Here is a 20382-nt window from a genome sequence, read left to right as displayed (position 1 = left end):
CCTGAGCCCAGGGAGATTGATAACGAGGGGAGAGGGGGATTCATAACCCCCTGACCCCCCATCCCTAAGAACCGGTTCGACTGAGATTCCGAGTATTTTGATGGTGGGCTTGAATGTCCACATGTTCATACTTGTTGGGTAAGTGAGGTTCTTCACTGATTATGCATGGAGCAGCTGCTAGGGCCTCCCAGAACCCTCTGTGACCCAGGGGGCCAATACAGCCCCAAATATGCCATGGCAATGGCCAGCATGTTTTATTGGAGACCCAGCCTAAGAGCAAGGACATCACCCTGCACCCCAAAACCCCAGCCCTAGTTAGCCTGTGTCACCAGGACAGGATGCTCAGTGGCAGGTGTAAAGTACAACAGACGCGTATGAACAGGGCTTGTACAACGGGACATTGCAATGACTGCCTCCATTTCGGAAGTATAGGAGCAAAGGAATGATATGGTAGTAATTGTGTTTAGGTCATTTAAACGTGAAATTATTTGTTGTTATGGGCACATTGTTGTTTGAAACTGCCAGTGTTTTTCATGTGAGACGTGGCAAATCTAAGTGCGATTAGGCCTAGCTGATGGTATATGTACATTGAACTAGGATTTTGTAGTACTACAACGCTCTCGAGCCATCAGAGAATGGCGGAGAATCGTCAACATGAAACCCCAAGATGCATTCTGATGTACAATCCCCATTTCGTTCATGAAAGACACATGCCAGTGTGTTTGTGTGTGTGCGTGTTTGTGTGTATATTCATGAATGTTAGATGACTGACTGCAGGTGTACATCTGTGCAAGGTTAACTGGAGGTCCCTGCACACATTTCCACCACGGACAAAACCTTAAAAGCCAAATATTTCCAGTCCATTTACAGACACTCTTTTCTCTTCTCCTCTGCCTGTACTGTTAAGTGTTGTATTTTAAACCTTCGAAGTCACTCAAAGAGTTCAGATCAGGTTCTCAGAATAGAATCCAGGCCGCTTCGGCCCGGCGCACTGGCAGGAAGGAATGTTTGGGGGTGCTTTTAATATTATACTCATGTCATATGTAGCCATTGTAGAAGAAAAAGTCAGGCCATTCGGCTGACCAGCAACAGACAAGCCAACCATCAACCCTTCCCAAGTTTTGATATGTGGTCAAAACTGGTGAATCAAAGTTTGTCAGGATTGGTGTATATCGTGTGCGCAATCCATTAGCTTACTTAAACTTAGATGATAGCTTCTGCCTAATTCGAGTCATAAATCGACTTTGACTTTACAAACACGCACATTGGAATATTCTAAGATCCTTGGGGTGATTTATTGAGGCCTTTTGGCCAAACAACTCGTGGAAAGCTTTGATTGACCTTTCTATGAGGGGATGGCATGGCATTGAAGAGCCACGTTAACTCCCATGGTAAACATGCTGCTCACAATAACTTTGTGGAAGACGAGAACCAACGATGGTGATAATTCTTAATGACATCGATACGGTTGGGAAATAGAGCAGGCAACAAAAACAGTTTATTCGAGCACAACAGTTCAACGACATCCATTGCGGTCTGTTTGGTTACGCTGAGGTCCACTCTATATATTATCTGCCTGTAACTCTTCAAGTGAGAGACATCCCATGACAATGGGAGACATGGGAGGACTGGTGTGGATCCAGTGGGGTTCAGTTCAGATAAACTCCTTTAAAAGCTCCTACTGCGATAGTGTGTGGAGGGGGAGAGGTTTACGCACCACTGACCAATACATCTAGACAGCTTGAATGATAGTTCTCACCATTGACACGCAGTCAAAAGGCCTGCCAATAACATAACTATTTATGGAGGCTTGGTGTGCCAACCGCCGATTCCAAATCACACTCTGGAGACCCACAGACGGGACTGGATGAGGACTCTCAGGAAGGCAGACAACACCACAGCGGGATCAAACCTTGTGGGATTGATCCGTCGTCAAGAACTTCAAAAACAATGAAGCTCTGGATTTCAAACCCTACAGTAAAGGGAGTTCATGTCTTGCCGGCATCGGGTTGGCATTCAGAGCCACACGGGGCCCTGGAAAAGACTAGGGTGTTTTTGGGGTTACGACGGGTAACAAAGTACTACACTCCCTAGTACACACTCCCCTCCAGGAAGAACCTAAATTATTTATAAGCATTGAGCAGCACATTTGAAACTGATAACCCCACGTGCTATTAATACATCAAGTCAAATGAACAAATATTCAACTGTTTCATTCCAGCCAGCATCTGACTTCAGCCAACCGAAGGAAAAGGGGCCTTTGAGAAACAGGCGAGTCACTGCAGAGCTCTGCAGCCTGGGAGCAGGATGATGGATCGGTGCGTCTGCGATACAGACCTTGGATTAAGAGAGAAAACCTGAAACCAGCCACAGGATCAGTAGCACACAGTAGGGCAACATCTACAAGTATTGGAAACAAAAACAAACGTGCTGAAATAAAATACACTAAAAGCATATAATATATGATAATCACTAAATCAGTTTCACATATTGATTTTAAAGGCCGCAAAGGCTCCCTAGTAATGTTGAAACATTAAAACACTGACCACACTGGGATACACTTAAAGTTTTATTTGGAATATTAAGACAATGAAGCGTAAGCCAAGCACCAATAGTGACAGCTACAAGTGTCCCATCATACGGCTCCTTAAAATGAACAGGTTATACTCCGGGGAAACCAAAAAAAGTGGATTTTGCTTCTTTTTTTGAAGAGGGGAGGTGGTGGTGGATGAAGCACAGAGATACAGAACATAAACGGTGAAACGTGAACATGATAACGTAATTTACACTCTCCAAACCCTCCTGGACAGCAGGAGGAAACGGTAGAAACAGGGCTAAAGAAAAGCAAAGTAAGAGGAAGGAGTCAGGGATAGAGAGAGAAGCAAAATGGAACAGTGATATTCATCTGACGAGAGTGTTCGGTTGGCCCGTGGAGGTGGGGCTGCTGCCCCCTCTTGAGGGGGTGGTGGTGAGGGTGGGTCGGGTGGGAGGGGTTCACGAGGGTCCTTCCTGATTGGTCAGAACGAATAAGGAATAAGGCGGCCCGGGAACACAAGTGGGGCGCTGGAGAATGACAACCGTTGGTTTGTTCCCATCTTTGCCGTCGCCTCAACACCCGCTTCCACACAGCAACCAATGTGCACATACAGCATTTTAAAGTGACAGAGGATTGCAACCATTTTGTCAAGAGTCCACTCCATTGCATATTAGGGAGAAGTAATAATGAAAAATAATGTTTTATTTTACCTTTTAAGTCATACATCACATTATTTTAATGTTTGCATATAGCACTTATCCCAGCTTTCCAAAAGAAATATATATATGGGAAAGAATAAAATTTGTCTTTAAAATAATTAGTCTCGTTTTTTTTCTGTCCTCCGAGCAGCTGAAACTGTGAGTCATAGTGGGGGAGGGAGGAGGGAAACAGGGGAAGTTTACGAGACTCCCGTCCAGCCCAGACCCAGTGGTTTCCTGCCACCAGCAAGGCGCTCATAGTGCAGCTAAAATAAGTGTGGTTCTAACAACACAAGTTTAAAATAGTTAAATTGCAAAGCACCCCCCACCCCTCCCGCACATGAACATAGATCATACATGTAAACACCCATCCTTTGTCTTTCCCATGGTGGGGAGTGGTTGAAGGGTGTCAGTTTCAACAATTTCTCAGGTGGTGGTGGTGGTGGGTTGAGTCACATTGAGAGGCGGTGCTGGCGTCACGTGATCCATGTACACACACACTTACACACGCTCACACACACACACACACACACAAACACTCCTGTGTGCGATACTCTTTTCGATGACACTTGTTCAAGGGTGCAAACAAATAATTAATGCAAAATAAAAAAAATCCCTCCGCCAGACAAAAAACATTATTCACGCTAGAAATGGTGCTACATCACACATGTGGTACGCGTACGTTGTTTCCCATGGGGAAAAGAGGCCAGAGGGGGCCGACTCAACACCTGCCCCCGGGCCAGAGGAGAGGGGCCTTGACCACCAGGATCCAGCTGATCTATCACTAAACAGGCTGTCCATCAAAACACCCCTTCCTCATCATCATCATGTGGCTCTGTCCGTTCACAGACACACACGCTCACGACTAAATAACATCCACTGACAAGTTCATTAGCGTCGCTTCACCTCACCCCACTAACTCATCAGAGACCGACGTCTCTCATCCGAGACCCCACCTTGCTCACGTAGTACACCTCCTTACTCCACCTCAAGCAACCATACCTGATGCAAAAACAATCCATTTAAAGTGCCATTAACTTCAACTAATGCTGGGAACTACTGTAAGCCAGGCCTCAGTCCAGCTCTGAAGACCCTCTCTCTCTCTCGCGCTCATTTCTTCTATGGTAACTAGAGCCTATATGCCATCCAGTTTTGGTGCAAAAACAACCAGCTCCGCACCCCATCGTCACCACAGGTATAGTGTGATTATGGCGTGGAGGAACGCGAACAGGAGGAGTAGGGAGAGGTACGGGGCAGAAAAAAAAAAAATTGAGTCCCTTCTCTGTTACCAAAGACTCAGTCAGCACCTATTAGGCAACACAGAGTGGCCTTTTTAGCACCTGGTAAATTTAGATCGCCCAGAGGTAAATTTAGCCTGCGATTAGCACTGGCGGGTTTGGGTGGGACTCTGCCAGGGAGGGTGGGAGGGGGCTGTGGGTTAAGAGGGTGACGGGGGGGGGGGGGGGGAGGGTCTTTACTCGAAGCACTACCAGACAGGTGGAAGTTCAGGGAAATGGCATTGTTGCCGTGTGCTGTGTGGACTCTGCTGGAAGGCCAGGGGGCGGGGCAATGCAGGTTTAGTGTGTGGTGGCCTGTACCACCTTTACCGTCCAGAAAGTGGTGAGTACATCTATGCAGAGAGCTACTCAAAGGGTCGTTATTACAGAACACGGATGAGACGCTGGGGTCGGCGGTGCCAGTTCTATACAGCCAGCACCAACGGTGAAGGCTTTGCTCACAGAAAGCTTGGGAAATGTAAAGGGGAATAAATGTACTGGTGGTTTAATTAGTTGCTCACTGATTCCATTTAAGGTCTTAATCTTTCAAAGATGGCCTTTTCATTAAATCATTGCCTTGTGGAAATTTCAGCTTTAATAATTTTCTGACGTTAATACAGTTAAAGTTTATATAATTATTTTAGCCATCTTATCCCGCAGCCAAGCTCATGAAAAGAGATCCGTTATTAGTGAGAATACAATCTTAATCCAAATCTTTAGGCCTGGAGCAAAATATAAATAACCACCATCTGTATGCCACCATTGGTCTGGTCAGGCAAAGGGGGGGGGAGATGGGATGGTAGCCCACCCACTGAAGAAGACCAATTTGCCCTCTCCTGGTATCACCTTTAACTCAATAATAGAATTGTGCATTTGAACGACAGAGAGAAAATGGTTGGAATACAATGTCAAACCTTGACATAAAAATCTCCTAAGCTTCAAAAAGAAAAAGAAAAAAAACATAGCACCACTTAATTATTGTTGTTCCATATATATATATATATATATATATATATATATATATATATATATATATATATATATATATATATATATATATATATATATATATATATATATATATATATATATATAAAAAAGTGTGCACCATAGATAACATGATGAGCTCAGAGCTAGCACCCTCCTCTCACCAACACACGCTCTGCCATCTAGTTGGGGCTCGGTGGAGCATGTCCTGCCCCAGCTCTGGACTAACATACAGCTGGACGCAGGGCCACTGTGCTCAGTTCTCAAGGCACAGGGGTTAGGTTGGTACTTGTTCCCTCTGGTGTAAGTACAACTAACAAAAGCACAGCGAGCGGATGAATGGGCTGAGCGGGCCTAGAGTCTGTTTGTCTCAACGGGGTTCTGATCAGCATACAGGGTGAAAATCATGGCCAGATGCGAGGGCAAACGAGGGCTGTGTCAATGGTCGCACGATGCAACTCAGCTACAATCTGTAACCCAATTTCTTAAACTTTTCAAAACAAATCGACTAAAAAATAGAAATTATAGTAATAAAGTCCCAGATAAGAGGGATGCCAGTTTCCATGAATGGGCTGCACTATCATTTAAGGGCTGTTTAAAGTGAGAGACACGTTTTAAGTGTTAATATGAAAGCCACTGAATCATAAAACGGCTCTATGCATTTAAGTAGCAATCTGTCTGTAAGATTTCAAGATAATCCATATGAGGGTCTACATTTTAACGATACAAGATTGGTTTCCATGTTATATAAAAAGGGGGAACGCACCACCAGAAGCCTTTTTGTAGCACCAGAGTGACTCCATACAGAGACATGAGCGTTGGAAGCGGGAGAAGTGCATTTTTCAACACACAGTCCCGTTTGAAGTAACATTTGACTCTTGCCTCTGGCTAGAGCAGAAGTCCACAATGTGGTAGGACTGGTGAACAATATCTCTGGAAAGGATTATTGATTGTGTGCATGTGTGAGTACAAGACTGTAAGCACAGAGCTGGGCGACACATGGATGGATTATTCAAATATTTGAACATTGCTCAGATGTTCTTGGTCTTATGGTACATTTCCAGTAAAAATATGTTGTAGCTGGTCATGCTATATACATTTTCTTAGTATGGTTCTAAACATTTAGCTAATGCTTAAACCATAGTGCTAGAAAGCAATAGAAAAATATTAGGGACACACCGACACCCATTCCATGTTCATAACCCATATTGTAGAATATCCCAATTACAAACCATCACAAGGCCTTGTGGCGTCAGTTATTGTTGTAAAGTGATGTTTGACTCGGTTAACATCGCCCAACCCCCAGCAAAGAGTTAAAGTGCCTGTAGCCAGTGTTTTGTTTTCCTAGTTGCTGATCGAGTCAAAGTTGTTGTTCCTATGGAATGAACTACTTTGTCGCATTGTCCCCCAATATCTGCTGCTCTACTGTAATGTTAGTGCTCTGTGCTGGCCACCGAACCTCAGAAGAAAATCCCTGGCTTGGAGGATACCACCGTGTACCAAGGAGAGAGCGCGAGAGGCACAGTACAAATACACATGCAAAGTGCACAGATCTACACTCGGACTGCAGTTTTTTTGTGAAATGCACCACTGTGCGCCGTTCTCCAACCGACACACCGTCCCGTCCAAACCAAGAACATGGTAGAAGCAAGGGGGGGAAATGGAAAGGAAAAGCACAAAGTGATCTGTACAACATAGCTAACCGTGTGGGGAGCCGACTAGAATGTGGGCTTGCATGCAGGCAGGTAGGTCTACAGGCAGGCGGACGATGGGGGAATCAGGCAGACAAAATTAAAAGAAACTAACCAGAGAAAAATACAAAGTGCTGATATTTGCGGCCTCCCTCCCAGTCAAAATAACCTGTTCAACAAAAAACACGCTTGCCAGACAGCGTTATACTGAATATAATCATGTGTCATTTTTACTCTGTGATGTTAATAACTAAAATAAAGATTAGAATGAATCTTGTATAGCTTGTTTTCACCTAGACTCCGTTCATCCACTGCCATTTCAGCGGAGGGCGGCTGTGCCGCCACTCCTGATTGGCTGACGGGGGGGTGGGGGATCTGTTCAAAGAGTTTTGTACTTCCTCCCAGCGTGCGTGTGCGTGCGTGCCCCGCGGCGCTACTTGAGCTTGAGGGGCGGTTCCCGCTCCAGCCAGCGCACGCGCACCTTCTGTTTGTAATGGTACTCCTTGAGGAAGTCCTGCAGCGCCGGGGGCAGCGGCAGCCCGCCGATGCCGTCGTACGTGCTCCGGCGGCAGATGGCGGCGCGGGCCAGGTGCTGCAGGCTGAAGGGGAAGGTCCGGTGGAGCGGCGCCGTCAGCAGCGGCTCAAAGAACATGCAGGCGCTGGGGTCCTTGTAGTGCTCTAGCAGGCCCGTCACGGTGGACGAGTGGAACACGCACGGGTCGTGGGCGTCAAAGCTGAAGTTGTGGTTCCACTGCTCGATGCGGGCGTGCAGCGAGCGGTTATAGCGGCGGAAGCTGACGGAGAAGAGGTAGTCTTCTTGGGCGGAGTCCCGCAGCAGGAAGGTGCCCTCGGGCCGGCCGTCCAGCAGCGCCTCGGCCTGGTAGCGGTCCATCACGCCCCAGTAGCAGGGCAACGACGTGATCTGCAGCAGGTCCGGCACCAGACAGTGGATATAGTCGATCTGGGTGTGGACCTTCCAAGGCCCCGGCTGCAGCTGCTGCTGCTGCCGGCCGTCCCCGGAGGCGTGTCTCTGCTTGGGCCTGCGGGCCTGCAGACACAGGGTGGTCGAGTCCTCCTCAGAGTCACAGTCCTGGGCCGAGGCCGTGACCGTGGCCGGCACCGGCCCGCAGGCCCCCGAGGGCCCGGCCACCCCCTCCCCCGAGCCCTCTCCGACGCCAGGCGCCATCTTTGGTCCCAGTTTGTAGAGGGAGGAGCCCGACGGCGAGGCCTCCAGCGTGTGGATCTGGGCGTTGGGCGGCGGGTCCACGCCCTCCTCGATGCTCTGCCGGCGGCGCTCGCGCAGACGCTCCTCCTCGTCCTCGGGGGAGGGGTGGGCCGGGTCGAAGGCGTCCAGCAGGGCGCTGGAGGAATGCGGGCTGACGGGCGCCGTGTGCTGCTTGATGAGGTGCCACTTGTGGGCCAGATCCGAGCCGGGCGGGAAGGGGCAGGTCTCCAGCATGAGCTCCGTCAGGTGGATCTTGCGCTTGGACACGACGGGGGCTTTGGACGGGCGGCGGCGGGCCGGGAGCGGCAGGCAGAGGCCCACCGTGTCGCTGAGCCGCTGGCGCAGCGAGCGGGCACTGAGGCTCCGCCCCCCGGGCGCACAGTCCCCGACCTCCTGGATGGAGCTGACGCCGTAGCGCCGGTCTCGCCGCACCCCGCCGCCCCGCGACCTGGCGGACCGCCGGTCCGCCTCCAGGGAGCTCTGGGTCTTGGTGGAGCACGAGTGTTTTTTCTTGCCCCCCCACGGAGCGTGTCGTGAGTAGGAGTCTCGGCGGGCCATGGGGACCCCCGTCGCGCCGCCGCGCACGTCCTCCGTGTCCTTGTCGACGGTGATCTCCACGATCTGGGGGACGTCGGACACACAGTTGTGGTGGTGTCTGCGGCCGGCGGTGACCAGGGGGAGCGGAAGGATGCTCCTGGACGGGCTGGGGGCCGCGGGAGCCTGGGGCTCCCCGGGACCGCCTCCGGGGCAGAGGTCCACCACGCAGTGGACGGCGTCCGCCTCGACGCCGTCGCAGGCTGCGCCGGAGCTGTCGCTGTGGAACAGGGTGTGGCATTTGCTTCGCAGGTTGCTCCACATCTTGCCCACCGCGTCCATCAATAGGAGCCCCTCAGGACCTGCAAGTCATGGAAGGGAAAAAAAGAAAACTGTCACGTCAGTGGATGAGCCAACACACACACACACACACACCAGAATGCCGTGCATGTAGTAATTAGACGTGCAGCACGTCTTAACGGGGCCAAAGTGTCTGAGAGGCGGCTCGGCTTGAGGAGCTGGAACAGCAGAGCGCTGGGAGTTGCCAGGCAGACGTGCAGCGACACAAGGCCACGGCTATAAATGAACGCAGGGCGCTGCTCCCAGCTGATATGCTGGTATGTACTGTAACACAGAGCCAGTCTAGACCTGACCAACTCACCCGCTCCCACCCTAACCCAGCAAAGACAAAACGTTTCAAACACACACATGTGCACACAAGACGCACGCAGTTGCAATGTAAATGATGGGCCATTTTTTCGGTGTTTTCAGTATTTACTGGCGCCGTATCACACGTGGCTGCGCGGATCTGGGTGACGTTGGCATATTACAAAACAAGAGTACTTGTATATATATATATATATATATATTTTGAGTGGCATAATTCAAACCATGCTATAGCCAGGCCAAATGGGAGGAAAACAATATTTTACTCCCTCTGCTCAGGCAAGTTTTCCTCAGCTCAATCCTTCATCTAAACCCAACGTTTCCAACCCCTTTTTTTCTCTTCGCTGAAATAACCGTTTTGACCCTGAATGGAGATGGACATGCGTGAAGGGAGGATACGGTGCAGCTAGGCCGGGTATTTAAACAACAGAGACCCTTTAGGCTGCAGCCAGAGATTCAGTATCCATCATATACTATAATTAACTGATCGTTGCAGTCCCATAGGGACTACGCACATGCAACACACATGACTTAAAAGAAATAACGCTGCCATTTACCAGCGCCATGAGTTGAAACCATGCACTTTTCTGACATAAATTACTTTAAGTAGAAGTTAACCGTTCCCTTGTTAATCCTACTCTCTTAACTCAGCATCGCTCCATGGCTATAGATCCACTCTAAATGAAAAAAAAAAAGGAGAAAGAGAAACTTCGTCCCATAATGCATTTCAAATGGGAATTTGCCAGGTCAGCAGCAGCAGGGACGTTCTGGTGGGCGGACAGGAGGAGAACAAGGAGCCGCGCACCCCCCATCCCATGACAAGCCCATTACTAATCTTACTGATGATATTAGGCACGGCCTCTTAACAGATTTGTCATAGCCGCTGACTCGATGTGCACCCGTGTTGGGTCACAAGGCATGTCATCATTAGACCCATTCAAGACACTGGAGCGCATCCACCTTGACCAACAGCCGTCGTCACAGACACCGTTGCTAGGAGGACAAAGTATGGTCTTTGTCAGCCTGTCCGATGCTGGGCTGTATCACCAGATGCGACATGACTCGAGTCGCTGTGGTTTTGTCTGCAGTTCGGGAGGCCCACGTGTGGCACAGCACTCAGTCTGGAGGAGTGCGGTGAACTGGCTGTGACTTGCATGGCTTCTCTTACGTGTATCTGCTGCAATGGGGATTTTCTGACTGGCACGGATTAGTCTATATAACCCCGTTATGGCTCACAACATTCTCCCTACCTTCCCTCAAAATTGCAACAAAACCTAATAACATATCCCATTCTTTCAATTTATATTGTTCTGCCTGTACAGTATTATTCGTGACATTGACATAGCATTAATCACAGCTTCCAATCGGTGGCTCGGAAAAGGAATAACCATGTTTCACTTTGTGGCCGTTTAACACGTAACTTAAAACCGATGATGGTTTAACAACATTTTCAAAACAAAAATATTTGAATCTTTTGTGATATTTGAACTGCCCTTTGAACTTAATATGCATGAAATCGGTTTAACATACCAACCAATTATTTCTATTTTTTAAGGTCACTCAGCGGAAGCCCGCTTTCATGTGTATTCCATTCTAAAGAGGTGGAATTAACATTTTAAAATGAGGATTTTGATGTCACTGACGATAACATTTAAACCAGTGTTCAACACATACCTATTATCTTAACTTTATTGTAGTTTACATCGTTTTAGTTTAATATTAGACTCATCTAGGTTTTTAGAGATCCCTCCCATGTCTGAAGGAGAGCCCTTTCAGTCACTTCTATGTCGGTTAACACGTGAAGGGGAACCAAAAGGCTGTTTGTCACTGTCACCGATTTTGTGAGGGGAATGCACTTTTAATTACTTTCCAATGGGTTCTGAATAGTTTCTTACTCAAAACTAGTGCCAGTAACAACACAAGATTGTTGTTTGTTTACAAACTGCATGGCGCTGTGATTATTAGGCTACATCTGATGCACTGCTGGAACAATCATATCATCAGCGACGTCTGGCTGGGTAGTGGAGGTGACATGTGGGTTGAATGGAGGGTAACCCGTCAGCAGCACATCACAGCTACCCTAATGATCATAGCGCCAAAAAAAGTGCTGCACTATCCGTGTTTGTAGGCAAACTACAATCTGGTTGTGCCGGACATATTGGAAAGTAATTAAACGAGTGTTCCACTCATATGAACAGGAGGTAGGCCACTCTGTAAGTCGATGGAAGAGGCTAACGGAAAGCTAATAGTAACCAAGCATACTTCCCTTCTAGACAAACAATGATACAGTTGGATTAAACAATTTTTCTGATTCTTCGTAAAACAGGCCAGGCCCAATTTACAGATATCTCTGCGCATGGCTTTCACATTATATTAATTTCAAAGATTTAATTCACAGATATATTCAATCAAAATAAGATTTAAAAGGAGGCCCCAGTTAGAAAGTAGATGGAAAGTTTAAATAAATAACCCTACAATAGCCACTCACTTGCCAATATGGCTGGGTACGTACAATCCTAACCGGCCACAAACTAGATTTACCAACATTTGGCTGGTGGCTGATTGTGTTGCACGAGGTTCGCAGCCTTCTGTCATGCGTCCAGGAGGAACTGGAATTGTGAGGCAAATCAGCTCCATCTTTGGAAGAATGCTCAGGTTTTCCATGCGGGCTAGTGTTTTAGCCTACTGCGTGCTAATCACTGCAGAAATAAACAAAACACAATAAAATGCACATTTCATTAGTATTGATTTGTGAAACAGCGATACAACGTATCGTTGTATGTATCTATTATTGCGTACTCGTATTTGTTTTGGCATTAAAAACAAAACTTGATCAATTGCATATTGAAAAATCAGCTCAACTAAGATGTAACTCAACTAATACGTTTGAATGTAGCTACTATCTATGCTGCTTCCACCTAGCTGTGTTCACTTCGCCGTCTACACTTTCAAGGCACAGGTTGGGGAATCATCAGCGGTTGGGGAATCATTAATCCATCCATGTGTAAGGCGTCTGTCGCATTGACCCCAGATGCGTTACGCAGGTCTCCTCTGCTGCACTGGTCCAAATATTGTTAGCCAAGTCAGTACTGATGGATGTGTCACAAAAAGGTTTGCATATTATTAAAGGCTTTAAAGCCTCCTCTAAATGGCTCAAATCCAAACAACCAATCTTGTAATGGTAAAGCAATGAGACTGGAAAAAAGTGTGGTGAGCTGAATAGACTATTCCCATGAGGTCCGGTGGACAGAACATGGGGGTGCCATATTTAGTTCACTTGTCTGCAGTGAGGATAAGTCATCCTTTCAATCAAATTAGTTGGCAAAATTCACTAGAACTAGTGCATGGAATTAGTGAAGAATACTCATTGACAAGTTTTCTAGATAGTCATCTTAGCCTCTGTCATGGCCAGAGCATCATTATGGAGACAGTGTCAAATGTCAGTGGGTAGCTATAATACTGGTACACGTATGCTTTGATAAAATAAAAACTAACAGCCATATTCGGATGTAAAAGAAGTTTACAAATGAACCCAACACCCACGTTTTTCTTGTAGGGACAATTTAAGTTTGATTAGGTTGCCCAAGTTTGTTAGGGTCAGACTTCATCAATTGCTTCACTTTTCTACATATCTAATGGAAGGGTATACAATATATTTTCGATTATTGTTTCACTCCAGCTCACAAATATGTTCTTTAAAAAGGAAAAATAATTTGACTTGTTGAAAAAACAGTGTATATTTACCAGCAAACTAAATGTAGCGGTTTTGCCTCAGAAGTACTGTCATTATTGAAAGAAACTAAGCAGCACACACAGACACACCAAATACATACTTGGGACTGAGCCGTGTTGAATGCTATTGGTCACTACAGGTTACGATGCTTGTTGACAAGAACTACCATCATGACATAAAGTCTTAGTCAAGTTATACTTTTCTCCATAACAGTGCATATTTTGGGAGTGTGCGCCAAGCAACAATTTCTTCACACAGAAGATTAAAGGAATAGAGGTGGTGCCTGACACTGAAAGTATCTGCCTTGCCACCAAAATAATATAATATATGTATATATTTGTAATATTATGGAGTTTGTATTGATATTAGTGTAGCAGACAAATCTGAGTAATGTAAATGTCATTTGAAATCATTGCCACCAGTTTTGGTGGATTTCACCAGAAATCATGCGACTACAGTCTTCCGAGTATTTAAAGCCTTGTCTTGATAAAAAATACTTTTTAAAAAAAATAGGCTACATCAGTGTTTCAACATTCACACACCCATTCTCATGGGATGTTTCTGAACTAGGAGAGGCCTGGACTCCACACCAGATTAGGGAAGGAACCCTTCTTTGTACTGTCCAAAATACCTTTTAAATATTACGTATTTCTTCAATATGGACCTTTCTTCAGAATTGATTATCTAATCTGAGTAAATGGAGACCACCCCACACTAGTCAAGGGTTTCAAAAGAGGATTTAGTATTTACAAGATGAAGTAGTACCATAAAACACAGGCAGAAATAGTTCATTTGGGAGTACAACGCAAATTTTATGGGAGTCAAACTAGTTTCTTTCTTCGCATCAGCAGACCAATTCCTATCCCATTGGCCAGTGACACCTTATGCCACTACAGTATGGGGAGAGCGGCTACCATGGGCCGGTGCGTTAATCTGGCCCCTGATAAAACGGAAGCCGCTAGTATCAAACTTGTCCGTTCGGCAACGTACAGAAGGCCTCGGCTATGTGGAGGCCGCTCTTCTCCCGGTACACTTCTGACACTTTACCAGCAGATACTCCAACCACACATTTATATCTATAGTTATTCCATTACATACATGTACGGATCATCTTCAAGTGTGGTTATATTGAGAATATGTATAAGAGGAAATTAAAAACGATGTCGGGCTGGGGGTTTGAGGGGTATCCTAACGGGATAAGTATCCCGGTGGTTAGCGGGTCGTCCAGCTAGCTAGCCGTTAGCTACCTCTTCCAATGGGATGCAGTCGGCTAGCGGGTTAGCTTGTAAAATAATCTACACGTATCGAGTCGCTTTTAACAAGCCACTCTACACTACGACATCACGAACAATAAACGAATATACGCTAGAAATAACGGGTCAGTGTGCTGCGTGTTCTGCTTACCCGTACGTCTCTCAGAAAGCCTTACTCAACAGCGTTCTTTGTCTGCAAAAAATGGCTATCAAGACAAGTCAGGCACATATCCCCCTTGCGGTCCACAGCGTCGGGTGAAACCAAAAAATACGCAGATCGCTGTGAGTGTCATTCCGAATGCTGCACGGTTCGATGATAGACAAATGAATAAACTCATCTAAAGGCTAGATGTGTTCCTCAGCGGCGAGCGCTTATTCTTCATCATGGCAGTCCTCTCTCCTCCCGTGGCCGACCCTGCTCCTGGCTGCCCGTATGACGACGGTCGCTGAGCACAGTACGGAGGAATGGGAGAGACATACACATGGGCATTCCGTGGCTTGCATGCGGGAAACAGAGTGGCAAGGGCCTGATCCAATGGAGAGAGAGGAACGACTGCGCACTTCCGACAGCACATACGGATAGGGAAAGCCTTGGAGCCGGCTCTGCCTGATAGGCGTCACACGTTGCCAATGAGCGACGAGATGAGGCTGAATCTAAAAATGTATACAATACAATAATCCTGCTTTTACCGAGCCGTACAGGTGAGATGGGACGGAATGCGTCCCCTAGTTAATGTATGTTATTTCATGACATAATGATTAAACATGTTTTGTAGCCCCACAGGTCTATAATTTACCCTGAATATAATGCTTTTTTTTTTTTTACAGTTGTTTTCAATAGTTTTTCAGTTTGTCAATACTTTATTTTTCTTGCAGTGCAATCACAAGTAGGCTTATGAGCTATTGCACGGTTCCCATCAAGTGGAAACAACAACAATGAAGAGCCACTAACCTCTCTTATATGCCCTATTGTTAATCATCTAATAATACACTTTTTTTGAAATGCTTTTACATGTCTTAGTGATTTAACATGTCATGGTGCCCCATAGAGTATGACTTTCTCTGTCTTTTTCTTTATCCTCCAGACACTAATTAAACAGAGAATCCTCAAAGGAGTATTCACACTCACCCGCGCCCAGAGATGAGGTCATCTGTCAGAGTCCCATCATTCATGGCCACATAACGCAGAGGGAGATAATGGGCACAGGAAGCTTGGCTCATAATGAAGCAGTTAGTCGGACGTAAGGTCCACCTCAAGGGAAGCCAGCAGCAGACCAAGCCCATTAGCCCCTGTGTCTCAAATGTATTAAAAAAACAGACGAATGAGGGGCAATTACCAGGTCCCAATATTGCTCTGGTGCAATTTTGTATGGATAGTTTCCATACTTACAGTACCGCTATTTGAGTGTGTGTGTGTGTGTGTGTGTGTGTGTGTGTGTGTGTGTGTGTGTGTGTGTGTGTGTGTGTGTGTGTGTGTGTGTGCATGTGTGTGTGACTATTAGAATCCTAAGAGTGCATAGATGTATTACCATGGATAATAAGGATAGTAGGACTATTTTGTATTTTTTTTTCTATGTGCATTTTATATAATAATTTATCATTTGTATTTAAAATGCGATTGGCATTATAGTGCTTGCTCTGTTTACTTTGCCAAAATAAGGAGCAAATGGGACTGGACCTGTCAACTCCTTAAAGGACAATTACGGTATTTTGAACATTGAGCCTCCTTTCTGGTTTGTCTAGGATGAAAAAGAGTGGTTACCACCGAAATTTTGAATATTGGTCCTTTCTCGAGTATTTGGCTAATTTCGAATCGCCCCTGCCTGCATCACAATGGTTGGCTATGGGCATTCAAAAACACCCCTAAACATTCGTTTTCATAAATGTGAAACTCATCGAGTGGTTAGTGGTGTTTGTTGATGTTCCTTATCAAGTAAGGTAGCGAAATACAGTTTCTGTCGTGTTTTATTTGGCATTTTGTAAATCTGCATTTTGTAAAGGAAACGGAAAACAGACCGGAATAGGAAATGGAAAGGGGGGTGCTTGTAGTCTTTTCGCTCGGTTCTAGCGCACTGTTGACATGGAGTTCCCAGCGAAAAGACTACAACATACCTACACGTCCGTTTCCGGTTTCATTTACAAAATGCCAAATAAAACATGACAGAAACTGTATTTCGCTACGATACTTGATTAGGAACATCAACGATAACCACTAACAACTCGATGAGTTTCACATTTCTGAAAACGAACGTTTAGGGGTGTTTTTGAATGCCCATAGCTAGCCATTGTGAAGCAGGCAGGGGTGATTTGAAATTAGCCAAATACTCGAGACAGGACCAATATTCAAAATTTCGGTGTTAACCACTCTTTCATCCTAGAAAAACCAGAGAGGGGCCTCAATGTTCAAAATACCGGAAATGTCCTTTAATCATTGAATCTTCTATGATAAGACAACTATGATGAGTGCGCCTCCTGAATGAATTTGTGCTACTGGCATAAAGAATTCAGTAAGTATGTTTGTTATTCTATAATAATTAGTTACCATGAATCACATACCTTTCATTATATGCACCAAAACAACCGTTTTGGGGGAAGATTGGTTAGATTAATCTTTTAACGAGGCCCTGCTCAAAGGATGATAGACACATTGGTGCCATCTGGTGATGATAAGTGAAAATAGAAATGACACCGACAGCGTTACTTTACAGCGATTGTTTATTCAATTTTCGAGACGTGTATGTACATGTGTCCAGTAATGACATGATATAATGAGTGATATAATATTTCACAGAGCTTAGAATGGACTAAACATGCTCATATAGAATATTAAAAAAAAATACTGAGACAACTTTTTTACACATACGAATAATATTCTAGTATCCAAGTATGGTACGAGTATCAAGAATAATATTCACAAGTAGCCTATCCTAGTGGCAGCCATAGTAACAGCTATTTAAATTTATGCTTCAATGTTTCCTTTCCTATTTCCTTTACGAAAGGAAAGGAGATAATGCCGTCACACAATTCCATGCGGTGATACATTGAAGTGACGCACCAATCGGACGCTAAACAAACAAAGGCTACCTAACCCAACAGACTCAACGGAAATAATCTGGTACTCAATTACTACACAAATGTTCTTCTCACATCCAACTCATGTTTGGCGAAATAGCTATCTAGAGACAAGAAGCATAACCAAAGCAAAGGATCATTCAACTTTACCGGCCTGTATATATATATATATATATATATATATATATATATATATATATAAAGGCCGGTAAAGTTGAATGATTATATATATATATATATATATATATATATAAAGGCCGGTAAAGTTGAATGAATAAATAAATATATATTTATTTATTTATTTATTTAAATTTATTCATTTATTTTGTCTGTTTATTTAATTATTTATACATTAAGATATAAATGTTTATATACACAGTATTTATTAAAAAAATAATTAAACAAATCTAAAACATTTCCCCCTCAATCTCCAGGGTGTGCTACAGCACTCTGCACGGTGATGTTTATTATCTCTAGTATCCAAGCACTGTGGATGCTGATAGACGGAAATAGCTGGAATCCATACATGCACACTAATCACTATCTGAAAAATAACCACGATTGTATACAACAAAAGCCAAGCAGAAATGTATGACATTTAGAGGTACAAGACATTGTTACAGTTCATAGCTTGAATTCTACCTCCTTGATGATTCGTGTGTATGGCAAAAGGGGGATAAACTTAGAATGAAGATGGATTATTTTGTTGGATAAGAAGAGTATCTAGTGCACTTTTTTAGTTGTAGTTGTTATTTTTTGTCAATCTATGGGAAAGGAGACATGTCTAAATATGCAACACTTCCATATCGGTCTCAACGTTAGATTTGTGGGCCCTCTTATACAATGTAGTAATGTGTGTGTGTGTGTCTGTGTGTGTGTGTAGGTGTCTTACTCACACACACACATGCATGCACACATACACACACACACACACACACACACACACACACACACACACACACACACACACACACACACACACACACACACACACACAGAAAAGACTGTGAGAATAAATGATGGCCCTTTCTCATATTGGTAGGAGACACATGACCAATCACGTATTTTTGTCAGGCATTTAAATAAGAACAGTCAAATAGTTTAATGTGCATGATTTTTTTCAGATGACTTGGATGCTGCACCTTCTCATGTGATGGACTGTGTTTGATGAATTGGATTTGAGAGTTGACCAAATGGTAAATTGCCGTATCTGAAACAAGAAATTGTGATTGTGCCTCATTGATTATATTGTTTTTGTCAGGATTTGGTAAATTAAATTCAGAATCTAATTGACAAATAGAAAACCTCTAAATAACCTATGCTTATAGAATGAGAATTAGAATTAGAATGAGCCCCCTTCTCCCCGTGGCTCTCTGTCTTTCAGTCGATTGATTTACTGATTTCCAACATGAGGCTTTCCAAGAACAGGGGACCAATAGGTTGTTAATTTTTCACAAACCCACTAATAAGCACAAGAAGTATTCATAGCTAGCCATGGACATTTGCAACATAGTGGCAAACATCATAGGTTTAGTTGTAATTTGTTATTCAGTCAACCAATATGGCAACAAAAAAAAACACGATTTGGGAAGTATTTGGGGGAGTAATAGATAAAGGTATATCGAAGGGTTTCAGGGGTTTCAATGGTTTAATATGATCCATCCAGTATATCAGTATAATATTGGCTTTTCTGTAAAAAATAATATTTTGAACCATAACAGTAAATAAATATTTATTTAAACAAAGTACTTACATTTGGTTCATGGTCGCCTTTCCTTCAGAACGTAAAGGCACTTAGGCCTATCTAGAACTGACCGAATTTGGTAATGCAATGTACAAATAAAATACAATTAAGCGTACTCAAGATCACCATGCCCAATAAATGAAAGAAATCTTGGTACAGCATCAACCCCACTTTTCCACAACATCAAAATTAAACACCTGGGGTCTCAGATCATGCTTGCCAGATTTAGTCCTCCATAAATATCTACAGCGGCCTTATGTTCTGCACCTTATTTAAGGCAAGAATGATAGTGGTACAATTTGCTTTTCTCATCCAAATATAGACATATACTATGTCTACAAAGTACGATTGTAATGGTTCATCATATCACACTGTGTGGAATCGGCAGAGTGTGTAGAGCGCCTAAAGACCATGCATGTGTCAAGACTGAGCTCGCCCTTGTGTGAGGGAAAGACTGCCCTCACATGGAACATTGCGGTACCTCCAACCGTGATGAACCTCGGTGTGGTCAGGACAATCAGCTATGCTGCCTATCCAGAATGCTACAGCACGCCTTGTGTCCAACCTACCACAATACTCCCATATGACCCCCCTTTTCCGTGTCATCCACTGGCTCCTTGTTGCTCCTTCAATGGTACCAACCTACAAGGCAGTCATCAGAACTGCCCCTGCCTACCAGCATTAGTCAGACCGCACACCCCAGCTCGACCGCTCCACTCAACTACCTCAGCTGGACCCCCTGGTAGCGCCATCCCTAATAGCAAGCAAAGTTCGCACAACAAAGTCACAACTCTTTTTTGGCAACGGCGGAACGAGGTCCCTGCCGAGTCAATAACCAGCTTTCACAAGAGACTCAAGACTCACTTGTTCAGAGTTCACCTGGACTCTGCACAGCCTCCCTCATTACCCCATCCTCCCTTACTCTCCTTAAAACCCCCCTCTCATGCACTTATTGTACGTCCTGGC

At 44.8% G+C, this 20382-nt stretch overlaps 1 protein-coding gene across 1 annotated transcript; it reads right to left on the bottom strand.

Annotated features, from left to right (window-relative positions):
- Positions 1–5621: 5621 nt before the first annotated feature.
- Positions 5622–15026, bottom strand: socs5b (suppressor of cytokine signaling 5b). Its single transcript, XM_079758762.1, has 2 exons — positions 14752–15026; positions 5622–9310 (listed from the first exon to the last, which is right to left on the bottom strand). The coding sequence occupies exon 2, from the start codon at positions 9288–9290 to the stop codon at positions 7623–7625; it is 1668 nt and encodes a 555-aa protein (XP_079614888.1). The 5' UTR covers positions 9291–9310; positions 14752–15026; the 3' UTR covers positions 5622–7622.
- Between the last annotated feature and the right edge of the window lie 5356 nt (positions 15027–20382).

The sequence above is a fragment of the Pollachius pollachius genome (genome assembly GCF_949987615.1).
Source record: "Pollachius pollachius genome assembly, chromosome: 2".
Classification (NCBI taxonomy): domain Eukaryota; kingdom Metazoa; phylum Chordata; class Actinopteri; order Gadiformes; family Gadidae; genus Pollachius; species Pollachius pollachius.
The sequence above is the reverse complement of the archived record's forward strand: the minus strand, read 5'-3'. Positions and strand labels throughout refer to the sequence as shown.